Below are 12043 nucleotides of genomic sequence, written 5' to 3'. Positions count from 1 at the left end.
AGAGAAGGAAAGAAATCATCAGCCTTTACTACTACACAGGAGATCATCACTATGTACACACACTGAGAATACACACAGGGAACACGGCTTTCTCATGGACCCGGCCACCACACATCACCTGGGAACACCTAATTCCAAGCCAATGGGAAGGGGATTCCCAACTCCACCCACTATAGGATGTGTAGACAAGACCCAACTGCTGAAAGAAATCATGGCATTTTTCAGAGGTTTACTTTAAAGTGTTACTAAACCCACAACAGTAAAATCAGTCTGTGTATGCCACATGGCATGATGGATGCGTGATTTTTGGCGTGTCGGAATTGCATACACACGGAATTAGAAAGTTTTTCCATCTGGAAAATTGAGAAGATGCTATCAATTTTTGGCTGGTGGGAATTCGGCCAGCTAAATTCCAATGGAGCATACACGCGGTCAATGAAAAGCTTTTTTGGCCAGAAGTCCGATCGTGTGTACTCGGCATTAAAGTGGAGTTCCACCCAAAAGTGGAACTTCCGCTTTAAGCACTCCTCGCCCCCCTGACATGCCACATTTGTTCGTGGGACTTCCTGTCTCACTTCCTATCTTCGGCCGCCTAGGAAACTCCTCCTCTCACCCTATGCCAGTGATGGCGAACCTTGGCACCCCAGATGTTTTGGAACTACATTTCCCATGATGCTCATGCACTCTGCAGTGTAGTTGAGCATCATGGGAAATGTAGTTCCAAAACATCTGGAGTGCCAAGGTTTGCCATCACTGCCCTATGCGGTCCCTCCCTGCCAGCAATCATCTGGGACACAACTCTGGTCCCAGAAGACCGGCTGGCCAATAGGAGAGCGCAGCAGGACTCGTGCATGCGCAGTGCGCGCCCGGCCCTGAAGCCGTAAGCTGTGCCCACAGTTACCATGACGGTGCCGAGACGAGGGAGAGGAGCTAGCCTCTGGGCGGCCACATCGATGGACCACGGGGCAGGTAAGTGTCCTTTTATTAAGTCAGCAGCTATGATTTTTGTAGCTGCTGACTTTTAATAAACTAAGAAACAGGTGGCACTCCGCTTTAAGGGGTTAATCCTCTGCATTGTATAAAAAAGGCTGTTTGATCCTGTATGCACAGATCCTCCCCCTCCTGCACTGTCTATCTGGGGAAAGCCAGCTAACACAGGCAGGGTAGCCGACCTGCACATGCTCACATGTGTCTTTTATGCTGTAGTATAGGGAATATTTCCTTGTTGAGCTGAACTAGCCAGGCCACATGATATTGACATCACGCATGTGGGCATGTGTATACAGGCTGAAGTGGAAATCTCCTCCTACCTAAACCATGGTATACAGATCAGCCAAAAAGGTATATAGTGGTAGTATTTTAATGTAAAAAGAAGATTTATAAGCTGTGGGTACTGGGGGGGGGGGGGGGATGCAGATGATGTTGATAATTCTGGGTTTAGTACCACTTTAAGCTGACCACATTTACACAGTTAGAAAATATATTTCTCTTTAATTACATTCTTTTACCCCTTTGTGATATTATGCAGTTTAATAAATGAAATGGGACAGGGTGATAAGATTCCATGCTGAGCTCCTGTGCCGTCAAATGAAGACACAAGTGCAGAAACAGGCGTTGGCCTCCCGCCTCTCCCCATCTGTTCAGTCTTCTAAAAACCATCGCACTGCGTTTGACCTCAAAACGGATCCGGGTTTCACTTTTAGGCAGCGCAATGCTCTGACGATGAGCTGTGTGATGAATTCTCAGAGATTTACAACTATAGCGTGACTAAAGATATTATAAAAAGTTCTCACCGAGGATCTTTCCATCACCCCCACAACACAATGGCACGTCGGGTATTTTGCAGGTTTCTTTTTTACATAAGCAATTTTTGGACAGACGTGCAGTTTGAGTATGACAGTATGTAAACGCTAACTGACGTTTCTTTTTGATAAAGATAAGATAAACAACTGCCATTTATTAACTACTTGACTTCTGGAAGGTTCTACCCCCTTTATAACCAGGGCATTTTTTGCTATTCGGCACTGTGCTATTTTGACTGACAATTACTCGGTCATGTGACACTGTACTCAAATGAAACACTGTACCCAAATGAAACACTGTACCCAAATGAAATTGCAATCATTTTTGAGATTTTGATCAACACTGTTTTCTATTAATTTTACATTTTTGATTCACTGTTTTATTTTTTATTTTTTTACCTTTTGATTCTTGAGTATTTGGTTACCACTGTTTTTTTGTTTTGTTTTTTATTTATTGATCATCGCTGTTTATTTTTTAAAATTTTTGATTTATTGACCATCACTGGTTTTTGTTTTGTTTTTTTGATTCTTGAGTATTTGATCACCACTGTTTTCTTTTCATTTACAATTTTTGATTCTTGAGTATTTGATCACCACTGTTTGTTTTTTTTTTGTTTTTTTTGTTTAAATTTTTGATTCATGAGTATTTGACCACCACTGTTTTCTTTTAATTGTTAATTTTTGATTCTTGCGTATTTGATCACCACTGTTTTTTTTTTTTTTTCATTTTTGAGTATTTGATCACCACTGTTTTCTTTTCATTTAAAATTTTAAATTCTTGAGTATTTGATCACCACTGTTTTTTTTTATTTTTTTCATTTTTGATTCTTCAGTATTTGATCACCACTGTTTTATTTTATTTATTTTTTCTTTTAATTTTTGATTCGTGAGTATTTGACCACCGCTGTTTTCTTTTAATTTTTAATTTTTGATTTATGAGTATCTGATCACCACCTTTTTTTTTTTTTTTTTTCATTTTTAATTTAATCTCCCTGGCGGTACAATTATTTCGAATTTTAGGTGCTAAAAGCGCTACAATTATTTTGCATGAAAATTTGGCGTTTTTATATTGTAGTCCTGTAATTCTTAGGAATAACTCACTTAACCTCCCTGGCGGTATGATTATTTCAGATTTTAGGTGCTGAAAGCGGTACAATTATTTTGCATGGAAATTTGGTGTTTTATATTGTAGGCCTGCAATTCTTAGGAATAATTCACTTAAATCTGTTCAAACCAGAGTCTAGTAGACATCCCGGGTATGATAAAGTTTATAATATAATAAATAACTATAAATAATGATAACAAATAATAATAAAAATTATTCAATAATGTAATCAAATCCAAAAACACAGAAATTTGCTCAGTTGCAGAATTATCGCTGTCATTAGATTTAGTGTTTGATGACGGATCTCCCCACAAATCGCTATCCCTCAATTCTGCGAGTGATTCTAATTTATTATCGCTGTTTTCTAGCTGGTCTAAAATCACTTTTGACATAAAGGGACAGTTTTTGGTTGCTATGGACAATCTCCAAATTCCAGGCAGAAAAAAAAAAACAGTATTTATAATATAAAACTGCATGCAGGGCACTGCACAGACCACTAGGGACACAGGGGGTGTGTATTTTTTTATACAGTACTGTAATCTGTAAGATTACAGTACTGTGTGTGTTTTGTGTGTTTTAACTTTTTTGAATTTGGCGCCGATCTCCGCTCCCGTGCGCCGTAACGTCGCAAGGAATGGAGCTCGGCGGCACTCGGGCACTGTGGGAATCGAGCGGAGGACAGCTCGCTCACACATCGCGGAGGATGTGTGGGCCAATCTGATGCAGTCACTGTGCGGGTATTCAGACAGCTGCATCTGCTTGAATACAATAGCCAGCAGCGCGGATTCATTCATGAATGCTGTTTAGCATAGATGGAGGAATTTACTGGTTCTCTCTCATTCAGCCCACGTATGGCTCTCTTAAGCTGGCGTATTGCAGTTATTTTAAGAAGTTCCTTACAAAAAAGTCATTTGACGCATAGTAAAACCTTCACATACTCATGTCCTCCTTTCCGCTTTCCAACCACAAATGTGCTGCTACTACTGATGGGGTTTCCACATCTCACAGCGACCTCGTTACCTGACTTTAGCATGATTTTTAAGAAAAACCCACAAATAGTCCATCGCATATTACTTGAAATGTACAATCTTCCCTACAATGTATTTGATCTTCATTAAAGGGTATGCAAAGCCCAAAGCCACCTAACGAAATATTGTTCACTTTGAGCTGAAAGCGGAAGTGTAAGAACATCTGTCAGCTTTTGCTGCTGTGTTTCCCCATCACTTCATATCGATGTGACAAGAAGAAAAGAAACAAGAAGTGAAGGGGAATCCCCCCCCCCCCTCAACAGGGACACAGGTGGCACTCAAAAAACGATTGCAGATTTAGAAAGGATTAGAATTTATGCGGATTGTATTGCAGACTGGGGGGGATTTACCAAAGCTGGAGAGCGCAAAATCTGGTGCAGCTAGGGTTGCCACCTGTCTGGGATTCACCTGGACAGTCCCGGTTTTAAATCACATGTCCAGGTTTCAGTCTGCCTGAAACCCGGACCCATTATTCAGAACGGGGTGTGGCTTCCCAAGCAACTGAGATAGTTACACATATTATTATTATTATTCAGGATTTATATAGCGCCAAGAATTTACGCATCGCTTTACAATGTAAAAGGAGACAATACAGTTACAATACAGGGCAATGATGTCAGCAAGAGCAATTTGGCCAAACCCACTGTTCACTGCAGCACGCTATGTGCACCGCTTTACTACATTCCTTGGGGTGCCCAAAGGTGTCCCAGGCCGCTAAAGTGTTCGGGGTTGGCTTGAAGAAAAGGTGTCGACCCTAGGTGCAGCTCTGCATAGAAACCAATCGGCTTCCAGGTTTTATTGTGAAAGCTGAAAAAACAAAAGCAAAAAAAAAAAATACAAAACATGTATAAAAAAACAAAACAAAATGGGCCGATTCGATGGAGTACTCTTTTTTTTTTTTTTTCTGACGTAATTTTTCTGCATTTCTATGTAAAACTTGATTGAACAAGCTGAGGTTAGAAGCTGATTGGCTACCATCAGATACCACCAGACTCTATGTGCACCAGTTTTAGTAAATTGCATTTATTATTTTTTGTTGCAGGAGCCTGGAAAAGCATTGCACCAGGGATCAGCAGATCACGGGTGGTATGCAGGTCTCCTGCAGATCTGTCAGTGTATACAGGCTTGCTCGTATCTCGTATGAGGGAAGCCGATACATTCTGATAGGAAGACTCAATGAAGTACCACAGTGCTCACAGCGCCAGGGCAGTTCATCGAACTCTACAAGCCGACATCTGCAAAGGCTGCCGGATCTTGTAGTTTTCCATTCACAGAGGACTATGAATGAGTGACGTCATTTGCCACGTAGTTTTTAAATTGTGACAGCTAGCGGAAAAGGGGGGGGGGAGATCTCCGCTAGCTGTCAGATTGGGTATCAGGGAGGTGGGGGAGGGGGGGGGGTCGTCCGTTCGTAGCATGTTACATGTTACACCCTGAATATGGGTGTAACATGTTATAAAAAGTGAACTTATCTTTTGAAAAGCCATTTTTAACCAACCCCCATATTTCAGTTTTGCCTGATTTCTGTCAACCTTACTTTGCAGTATGCTGGCTTCTTAAGCTTCTTTCACAGTATCAGTACTGCCTACCGATCTCTCCATAGTGGATTGCTTTTTAGAAGAAGGCATAGCAGCAGCTGACAACTGTTCAGGAGGTGGTATTGCTGCCTTCTATATGCCTGTTTTTTTTACTTTTAGTTTTAAATTGTGTGGTACTGGGGTGATTATACTCCTGTGGTAGCTGCCTTTCCAATTGTTCACTTAGGCCGCGTACACACGGGCGGATTGTCTGTCCAACTTAGTCCGCTGAACCGTGTTTCAGCGGACAATCCGCTCGTGTGTGGGCTTCAGCGGACTTTTTCAGCGGACAGTCTGACGGACTTTGTCTTTCGGAATTTCCGTAATTTTGTCCGCTGAAACTTGGTTTTGTCCGTCCAAACTTGGTTTCAGCGGACAGTCCGCTCGTGTGTAGGCAAGTTGGACGAACTAAGTATGGCGCATGCTCAGAAAGGGTTTACACGGCCGAAGGTTGCATTGCAGTGTATTGGACGTCGTTTTTCTAGTCCCGTCGTACGTGCTGTACACGTCATCGCGCACGTTTTCAGCGGACTGTCTGTTCATCGTGTGTGGTCAAGTCCGTTCATTCAAATTTTGAACGGACTGTCTGTCGGATTGTCTGACGGACTTAGTTGGCCAGACAATCCGCCCGTGTGTACGCGGCCTTAGTCTTTAGTCACAGTGCCCTGCTGCATGGTCCACTACTGCCCTCTGAACAGGGGTTCTCCTGACACCCCAATCGGAGCCTGCCTGGCTCCTGGAACAAGACCTCCTGTCTTCTGGCTGGTGCATCTCTGACAACTGGTTGAGGCCTCCTGTCTCTTGACCAGAACACCTCTGACTCCTGGGTGAGACCAACTAGCTGGGGTATCTCTGACCCCTGGTTGAGGCCTCCTGTCTCTTGGCCAAGGCACCTATTGACTACTGAGTAAGACCAGCTAGCTGGGGTACCTCTGACCCATGGTTGAAGTCTCCTGTCTCTTGGCCAGGACACCTCTGACTCCTGGATGAGACCAACTGGCTGGGGCACCTCTGACGTCTGGTTGAGGCCGCCTGTCTCTTGACTCTTGGCCAAGGCACCTATGACTCCTATAACTCCTGGGTAAGACCAACTAGCTGGGGTACCTCTGACATCTGGTTGAGGCCTCCTGTCTCCAATATGGGAGCTGTCTCTAAACTGGGAGCCCTGAGGTTCCGTCCCACCCAATACACTTGGGAACCTTTAAGCTCCAGGCCCCCAATACAGGTTTACAGAATCCAGAGAAAGCCAATGACACAGCTTTCTCTACGCTGGTGCCTCAGATTAAAGTGTAAGTAAACTCCCCTATCGTTTTCAGCCAAGGAAGCTGCCATCTTTGCCTCTGTTTAATCTTCAACTGCTATGGTGCTGCACATGTGATTCGTTATGACACCAGCCATTGGATGGTTTGATAGTTTGGCTGAGAGCACAACCAATGTGCAGTTAGCATTCCCGGCATGCCTTTTTTTTAACTGTTTAAATCAATGGGTTTACTTTAAGCCGTAATGCAAATCCTGTATCAGTTTCTCACAGTGGCAGAGGGCCTCGCACTGTCACAATTGCTAAACAGCAATTTGACATGATGGGGCCGACCACACCGTAATCACAATCCAATTGTTTGGCAGTTGTGATGCAACCCTATTGAACTCAGTGGGAGTGATTGACTGGCACTCTGCACCTCAAGTTAAAAATGCTGCAGTCATGAAGCAAAGATCATGGCTGTGGCATGTGTACAGCCCTGTCCAACTGTTCTGTTAGAATTACAGTGGTTGACCTAGGACGGGGGTGGGGGGGCTCATTCACCTGTTTTTACCGCCCACCTCCCCACTCATGCTGCACGGCTGTCCGTCTGAAAGAGCCCTTACAGGTGTCTGGGATAATCATAATAATTCCACAAGTATTCCCAGTTATGTCCAATTGCTGAGGTCATGACAAAGTCAAATGATGGTGTCTTTCCCTTCCACGCAAAAGAAGTTGGGGAGACCAGCTGTAAGCCCCCATACACACGGTCGGACATTCCGACCACAATATCCGCTGGATTTTTTCCAACGGATTTTGTCTAAAAACTGGTGTTGCATACACACGATCGGACAAAGTTGTCGGAAAATCAGATCGTTCTGAACGTGATGACGTTCGTTTGTTACAACAGGACTACGTTAAGGCTAGTAGCCAATAGCTTTGGTCTCGTAATTTGATCTGAGCATGCGTGGCACTCTGTCCGATCGGAATTCTCTACAAACGATCGGAAAAAGTCCGATCGGATTTTGTTGTCGGAAAATTTGAGATCCAGTCCGATAGAGCCCACACACAATCGGATTTTCCGACAACATGATCCGATCGAACCTTTTCCGTCGGAAAATCTGACCCTTTGTACGGGGCATAAGACACACCTCTTATTTATTTTAATATTTTATTTTATTTATTTCAGGTACTTATATAGCGCCATCAATTTACACAGCACTTTACATAGACATTGTACATTCACATCAGTCCCTATCCTCAAGGAGCTTACAATCTAAGGTCCCTAACTCACATTCATACATAGCTAACCACTACACCACTGTGCTGCCCTCTTATGGACTTATGGTCTTAAGCTTCCAAGAGATATCGGGCTTATTTGGTGCATGCAGCCTGCCTAACACACCAAAAAGGTGCAAATAGCATTTCTGGCTGCACCACACCGCAAGACATGAGTGCATTGTCTTGCACTGTAATACACGTCCGTCAGCAAGGTGTTTTGGGGTGCCAGTCAGCATGAATATCACAGCATCACATGCAACGCACACTGCTGAACATAAACACAACGCGCTAGTGTAAATGAGCAACTGAAAAGGCTGTCAAGGAAGTCATTCTAGCTTGAAACCTTTAAGGCTGCATTCACGCCTGAGCATTTTCAGCTCATAAAACACTCGTAAAAACGCCCCAAAAAAAACGCCCAACAAGCGTTTCGTCACCTAAAGCAAAACGCCTGAAAAAATGCCCTTGGCTCAAAAAAGCACAGAGAGCTTCTTTGGAGCAGATTACAGGCGTTTTTCTGCCTTTTACATTGGTGAACTGAACAAAATTGCGGCAAAATCGCGGGAAAACGTGGCAAAAGCACTGTAAAAGCGCATAACTTTGAAATGCTCAGGTGTGAATGCAGCCTAAGGGAAATTTTACTGTTTGCCGTGTGTGGTAATGCACAATTACAACATAGATCTATGCCCTTTTTTCATTTACCTTTGAGTTGCCAAATTACAGCTGCAGTCACTGTTCTGTGCTTGGGAGCACTGAGACCCAGTCACATGATCACTGTGACAACCAATCACAGTGATCACATGAACTTTTAAAGAGTTGGATCCTGCTGGCTGGAATTGCATTCTGGTGTGTGGCCGATAATCATCAGACTAACTGCACTGTCCTTTGCCATGACTGCACTGTCCTTATTACCCCGACTAGGATCCATCTACTGTCCAAGGAAGAAAAGGGGACGAGGAGAAACTCACCAGATCATAGCCCCCTGGAACAAAAGATGTATACAGATTTTATGTTTTTAAAGCGTACAGGTTTTCTCCAAGGAGGCCTGAACCCAGAGTTTGGCTTTAGCTTCCTCTACACTCCTCAGATACACCCGTACCATGTTTCCCCGAAAATAAGCCTGGGTCTTATATTCATTTTGGCAACCAAAAACACACTAGGGCTTATTTTCGGAGTAGGGCATGCAATTTAATCCCCAGTGTGCACAGCGTAAAAATGCTTGCAAAACTGTAAGAATCCTTGCCACAGCAGAATATAATGCAAAGGTTATGGGTCTCTGCACTCTAACCATGTCACATACCTTCCCACAGCGCCGTGACCCACCAGATTGTTCTTCCCTGGCACAAGCACTGCAGAAGGAGGGGGGCCCCAAGATCCCCCGATGACAGCTGGCAGAAGAGGAGGGCAGCAGGGATCAGCTGAGCGTGGCTCGGCACTTCCATGACCCACCAGATTGTTCTTCCCTGGAAGGGGCACTGCAGAAGGAGGGGGGCCCAAAATCCCACAATGACAGTTGGCAGAAGCGGAGGGCAGCGGGGATCAGCTGAGCCACGGCTCAGCACTTCCGTGACCCACCAGATTGTTCTTCCCTGGCACAAGCACTGCATAAGGAGGGGGGCCCAATATCCCCCGATGACAGATGGCAGAAGCAGAGGGCAGCGGGGATGAGCTGAGTGTGGCTCGGCACTTCCCTGACCCACCTGAGCTCTCTTACCCGCTCCGAGCTTTGCAGAGGGAGGGGTGCCTGAGATCCTCTCATAACAGCTGGCAAAAGAGGAGAGTAGCGGGTATCAGCTGAGCGCGGCTCTGTGCTTACATGACCTACCTGAGTTCTTCTACCCGCTCTGAGCCTTGCGCGGGGGGGGGGGGTTGGGCTGAATTCCCCCGCTGACAGCCCTCCATGAAAATCGGGGTAGGTCTTTTTTTGGGGGTAGGTCTTACTTTCCGGGAAACCAGGTAGCTATAAATCATGGCCTTTCTGTGTTAGCCAAAATGGTCTTTCAGTTTTACTGGAAAGCAAAAACTTACCAAAAAAAGTAGCAGCTTCTGAAGCACTCAAACTAAACTGAGACTCTAAAAACTTTGGTCCAAACGTCGACACTCCCGTAATGAGGGTCGCCTCTGTTGCTCCGGCCAGGCACAGGAAAATAAAAGTGGGATTTTTCAGAAGCATCAACACTGACCTGCACAGGAAACAATACAGAAGAGGCTTTTTATATGGAGGGCATTGTTGAAGGACCAAATGACTTCTAATCAGGTAGACCCCTTATACTACATTACTGTTGGTAAATTTTGTTGATCAAAAGATTACATTTGGAAAAAAAAAAATCACTTACCATGGGTTTGTGGCCAGGATATGGACATTCAAGTATTTACATATCCCTAACAAACTCCTCACTATCCTTCACAGCCGAGGTACTGAAGTCATTCAAGCCATTCGCATTTAGAAGTTCCGTTCACCCCGCTCCACCCAAAGATTCTGCTTTGTGTTTACATTGACAATTAGAAAGATAGAAGGCTGCTGAGTCACTGCTGGGAGGGGGGAGCAGCATGGGCTGTACTGGGAGGAAGGAGCAGGGTGAGTTGGGTTGTAGGCCTTAAACACATAGGGCATGCGTTAGAGCTGCACGATTCTGGCTAAAATGAGAATCATGATTTTTTTTTGCTTAGAAGACAGATCACGATTCTCGCGGTGCAACATCATCTTTTACATTAAAACAATATTCATTGCGTTTGAAAGACCGCTGGGCAAATACAATGTGACATAAAATATTGCACCAATTGCCATTTTATTCCCTAGGGTCTCTGCTAAAATATATATGTTTGGGGGTTCCAAGTAATTTTCAAGTAAAAAATATTGATTATAACTTAACCACTTAAGGACCGCCTCACGCCGATGTACGTCGGCAGAATGGCAGGGCTGGGCACAAGCACGTACCTGTACGTTGCTTTTTAAGTGCCCAGCCATGGGTCGGGCTCGTGACCCAGTCCTGAGCTCCGTGACCGTGGCCGCGGGACCAGCGGACCCGATCGCCGCTGGTGTCCCACGATCGGGTTACAGAGCTGAAGAACGAGGAGAGGTCTGTATAAAAAAACCTCTCCCTGTGCTTCCTAATGTGGCTGTCACCGATCGTCTCTTCCCTTTTATAGGGAAGGACGAACAGTGACGTCACATGCCAGGCCACGCCCCCCTACAAAAAAAAAAACACATAACGTCATACATACAACCTACACTGCCCCCTAGTGGTTAACTCCTTCACTGCCAGTGTCATTTACACAGGAATCAATGCATTTAAATAGCACTGATTGCTGTATAAATGACAACGGTCCCAAAAATGTGTCAAAAATGTCCGATGTGTCCGCCATAATGTCACAGTCACAATAAAAATTGCTGATCGCCGCCATTACTAGTAAAAAAAAAAAAATATTTTTTTTTTTTACCAAAAATATGTAGAAGAATATGTATTGGCCCAAACTGAGGAAAAAAAATGTTATTTATTTTTGGGGGATATTTATTATAGCAAAAAGTAAAAAATATTGCATTTTTTTCAAAATTGTCACTCTATTTTTGTTTATAGCGCAAAAAATAAAAACCGCAGAGGCGATCAAATACCACCAAAAGAAAGCTCTATCTGTGGGAAAAAAGGATGGAAATTTTGTTTGGGAGCCACGTCGCACAACCGCACAATTGTCAGTTAATGCGACTCAGTGCCAAATCGCAAAAAGGGGCTTTGTCCTTTGGCTGCAAATTGGTCCGCGGCTTAAGTGGTTATGAAACAAGTGTCAGAAAAATATTTAGACTTTAAGTGGTTAAACTTCCTGCATTTACACATTTAGGGCCGGTTCACACTAGTGCGATGGCAGACATCGCATGTAATTCGCAGGGCACTGCTGTTCACATTACATGCAATGTCTGTGCGGGTGCGATGTCAGCCATACAGATAGTATGGCTGATATCACACTGCATTTTGTGCAAACACGCACAGAACCCTTTTCACAGTTCGGAGCAGAATCGA

The 12043-nt window shown here is 44.2% G+C and overlaps 1 protein-coding gene across 1 annotated transcript in view; it reads right to left on the bottom strand.

The window, feature by feature from the left end:
- The window catches only part of SLCO4A1 (solute carrier organic anion transporter family member 4A1), an 87582-nt gene that overhangs the window by 20587 nt on the left and 54952 nt on the right, over positions 1-12043 (bottom strand). The window contains exon 6 of the mRNA XM_077460305.1: positions 10056-10210. Within this exon, the coding sequence (XP_077316431.1) occupies positions 10056-10210 (155 nt within the window). The remainder of the gene's footprint in view (positions 1-10055; positions 10211-12043) is intronic.

This window comes from Lithobates pipiens, unplaced genomic scaffold (genome assembly GCF_037356315.1).
Source record: "Lithobates pipiens isolate NorthernLeopardFrog02 unplaced genomic scaffold, aLitPip1_a1.2 Scaffold_28, whole genome shotgun sequence".
Lineage (NCBI taxonomy): Eukaryota > Metazoa > Chordata > Amphibia > Anura > Ranidae > Lithobates > Lithobates pipiens.
The sequence above is the reverse complement of the archived record's forward strand: the minus strand, read 5'-3'. Positions and strand labels throughout refer to the sequence as shown.